This window comes from Lampetra planeri, chromosome 57 (genome assembly GCF_965212315.1).
Source record: "Lampetra planeri chromosome 57, kcLamPlan1.2.h2, whole genome shotgun sequence".
Classification (NCBI taxonomy): Eukaryota; Metazoa; Chordata; class Hyperoartia; order Petromyzontiformes; family Petromyzontidae; genus Lampetra; species Lampetra planeri.
The window spans coordinates 1,700,286-1,703,883 of record NC_136163.1 but is presented as its reverse complement, the minus strand read 5'-3'; the positions used below and the strand labels follow the sequence as shown (position 1 = coordinate 1,703,883).

General features: G+C 56.3%; 1 protein-coding gene across 4 annotated transcripts in view; it reads right to left on the bottom strand.

Annotated features, from left to right (window-relative positions):
- The window catches only part of LOC144735859 (alpha-2,8-sialyltransferase 8E-like), a 51,265-nt gene extending 48,354 nt beyond the window's left edge, over positions 1 to 2,911 (bottom strand). For all 4 annotated transcript variants that reach the window (XM_078618402.1, XM_078618404.1, XM_078618405.1 and 1 more), the window contains exon 1: positions 2,752 to 2,911. In XM_078618402.1, the coding sequence (XP_078474528.1) occupies positions 2,752 to 2,896 (145 nt within the window). In that variant the 5' untranslated portion in view covers positions 2,897 to 2,911. The remainder of the gene's footprint in view (positions 1 to 2,751) is intronic.
- Between the last annotated feature and the right edge of the window lie 687 nt (positions 2,912 to 3,598).

The window sequence follows — 3,598 nt, the reverse complement described above, 5'->3', positions numbered from 1 at the left end:
CTCCTCTTCACCCCCCCCCATTCTTCTTCACCCCCTCCCCCCCACTCCTCTTCACCCCCCCCCATTCTTCTTCACCCCCCCCCCCACTCCTCTTCACCCCCCCCCCCATTTCTCTTTCACCCCCTCCCCCACCATTCTTCTTCACCCCCCCCCCCCCACTCCTCTTCACCCCCCCATTCTTCTTCACCCCCTCCCCCCACTCCTCTTCACCCTCCACTCCTCTCCATCCACTCCCTCCCTCCTTTTCACCCCCCACTCCTCTTCACCCCCCCCCCAACTCATCTTCACCCCCCCCCCCAATCTTCTCCATCTCCCCCGCACTCCTCTTCACCCCCCACTCCTCTTCACCCCCCACTCCTCTTCACCCCCCACTCCTCTTCACCCCCCCACTCCTCTTCACCCCTCCCCCGCACTCCTCTTCACCCCCCACTCCTCTTCACCCCCCTCCCTCACTCATCTTCACCCCCCCCCAACTCCTCTTCACTCCCCCCACACTCCTCTGGCTCCATTCATTAATTTACTCACTCCAGTTGCTCGCTCCATTAATTCACTCCAGCCACTTGCTGGAGTCAGTCACTACAGCCACTCGTTCACTCACTCCAATCATTCACTCCATCCGCTCGCTCCATTCATTCACTCCAGTCACTTGCTGCAATAATTCACTCCAGCCACTCGTTCGCTCTCTCCATTCATTCACTCAATTCACTCGTTCGCTCCATTCATTCACTCCATTCACTCGCTCGCTCCATTCATTCACTCCAGTCGCTCACTAAATTCATTCACTCTAATCGCTCGCTCCATTCGTCTACTCCGTATCACTCTCCTATCGCTACAACAACTAACTATGTGATGCCACAGCTACAACAACGAAGCAGCTCTGCCGGCGCTGCTCCCCCCTCGCAACCCCTCACACGAGCACATACACACACCCCCACGCAGGACCTCGTGGGGGAGTCACCTGGCCTCTGGGTTTTCACCCGAGAGCCCCCTCGTCGGGGTGCTCCACGGTTTCCCGGGGCCGAGAAATTGGCAGATTCCCCCCAGGTCGAATGGCACTGCGGCGCCGTGAATCAACTTGAAGTGACATGGTCACGGCACGGCCACTCAGCAACCGCAGTGAGAAAGCAGGGAAAGCACGGCAGGTAGGGGGCGGGGACACGAGCGGCGGGCTGAGGGTCCTCCGGACGGACGGAGGTCCGCGAGGAAGCGCTCTGATTGGTCGAGAAGACCCAGCTTAGCGGTGATCTCTTTGGTGTAGAAAGTGATAATAGGGGAGGGGAGAGGACGACTGAGCAGCCGTGTTCTTCTCAAGTCAGCGAGCCACGCGTTCAACCTTCCAGCCACTCGAGCGTCCGAGAGACGCTACCGAGCGCAGCTGGGACCCACAGGCAGGGAGGGATCTCCAACACCCTCGTCCTTCCAACTCCCAACACGGACGAAGGGCTTAGTGGGGAATAGCGTGAGGACTCCACAATGGCTTAATTCGACATAGGCCAGGTGGGTTGGGTTTAGACCGTCGTGAGATAGGTTAGTTTTACCCTCCTGGGTCACGTAGCAATTACTTGCAGTCGCACCGGGAATAAACCTCTAGCATAAAATATGCTGCTAATCCTGCATAATGCACGGTCATAATGACTTTAAACCCCCCGCCAAACCTCCTACGCATTTCACAAGTAGTACTAATCGCATATCTGCATTTTCCATAAATATGCTAAATTCATCTTGATATGCAAATTATTTTGTCAAGGCGCTCTTCCCCCCTCCATCCCAGCTTAAATAGTCGCTCCAAGCCTGGGGTGTGTCATTCAGACTCTGTCTTCTCGACAGACCTGTTCTTCACCTAAGGACGGCTGCTTGCGTTGTGGCCGAAACGTCGTGAGAATTGTATTTTATTATGTTTTATTTTGATTATTTTATTATTTCCATTGTACGTGATGACTTTACCGAAAGAACTAAGAAGAAGAAGATAAAATACCGACGTTGTGTGGTTTCTGTGGGTGTGGAGAGAGCGTGGGGGTGGTGTGAGTACGCGCATAGGTGTGATGATGGGTGCGCATTCACTGATAAACGATCGCGGACGTTCGTGGCAGGTGTGAACAGCCGGTGAAATGCGTGAAACAGCCTCGATTGGATTGTCGTTGTGTTTGTGCCGCGCTAACCGCGCGCGAATTCTGTCGGCGTTCATTCATCATTGTACCCGCGTGTTTGCACTCGCCCATCATTATCTCGCCGTGGGGCTGGGAATCAGCGCGCGAATATCCTCATCAGCGCGATCACCTGTACCCACGTGTTTGCGCTCGACCATGCTGCGCGTTTGCTCGGGGGTTAGCGAGCGTGCATTGTCATAAGTAGTGTGCCGTTGCCCTAGGAATTAACGCGCAAACCCTACCATCATTAATTTGGTGCTGGTGGTGGTGGTGCTGGTGGTGGTGGTGGTAGTGGTGCTGGTGGTGGTGCTGGTGGTGGTGGCGCTGGTGGTGGTGGCGCTGCTGGTGGTGGCGCTGCTGGTGGTGGCGCTGCTGGTGGTGGCGCTGGTGGTGGTGCTGGTGGTGGTGCTGGTGGTGGTGCTGGTGGTGGTGCTGCTGGTGGTGGTGGTGCTACTGCTGCTGGTGGTGGTGGCGCTGGTGGTGGTGGCGCTGGTGGTGGTGCTGCTGGTGGTGCTGCTGGTGGTGGTGCTGCTGCTGGTGGTGGTGTTGGTGGTGCTACTGCTGCTGGTAGTGGTGCTGATGGTGGTGCTACAACTACACTTACCACGAGCGTGGTTACTCCCTCCGGTAACTCCATTCACTGACTCGCTCCAGCCGTGTTGAGGACTCGGGTCTGCTGCCAGACGCTCCGAATGCACCGTCTCGTCCACCGGACGTGTCCTACCGCACAGTGGCGAGTCAATGGCCATGACCTCCCCCGCCGTGCATAGCATTAGCAGGCTGATCCTGTCAGCGAGCGCCTATTAAGGCCGTAACGGCACACGAGGGTTGTGAGTGTGTGGGTTGGTGGCTGGGTGTGTCGGTGGGTGGGTGGTGTGTGGGTGGGTGGGTGTGTAAGAGTGGCTGTGTGGGTATGTGAGTGTGTGGGTGGATGTGTGGGTGTTGTAGTGTAGCATTTAGCGTGCTGCGCTCCGAACCCGGCGACCCGAGTTCGATTCCCGCTCACGGTCAACACCAGTGACGATAACACTGGTCTACAATTTTTTAGACGTCCTCTGCTTCAGAGATGAAATGTGCTGTTTAGTATGGATTTTAATATGCTGAATACAAATATAACAATTAAAACGAGGGGAGGCCCAGGACCGGTTCAGTTAATTATCTGAACCGCCCCCCCTAGGTCGACTTAGCCTAAAATGAATACCTGGTGTGGTGTGTAAACATCGCCACTGGGGAGACAAAGACGGTGGGGCGTGGTACTTGCCACCTGCCCCCTCGTGCACCGTTCCGGCCTTCATAGTTGCTTGCTAACAGCACTTGCCCCAACAGTCTGCTCAGGCTTTACGAGGGATCTTTGTCTTTGTGACCCGGGCCGAGTTGTCGCGCACCGCACCCTGGCTGAAGATCATTCCCCGTGGATGACCGTAGCCGTGACCCTGGGTCTTTCGGCGTAT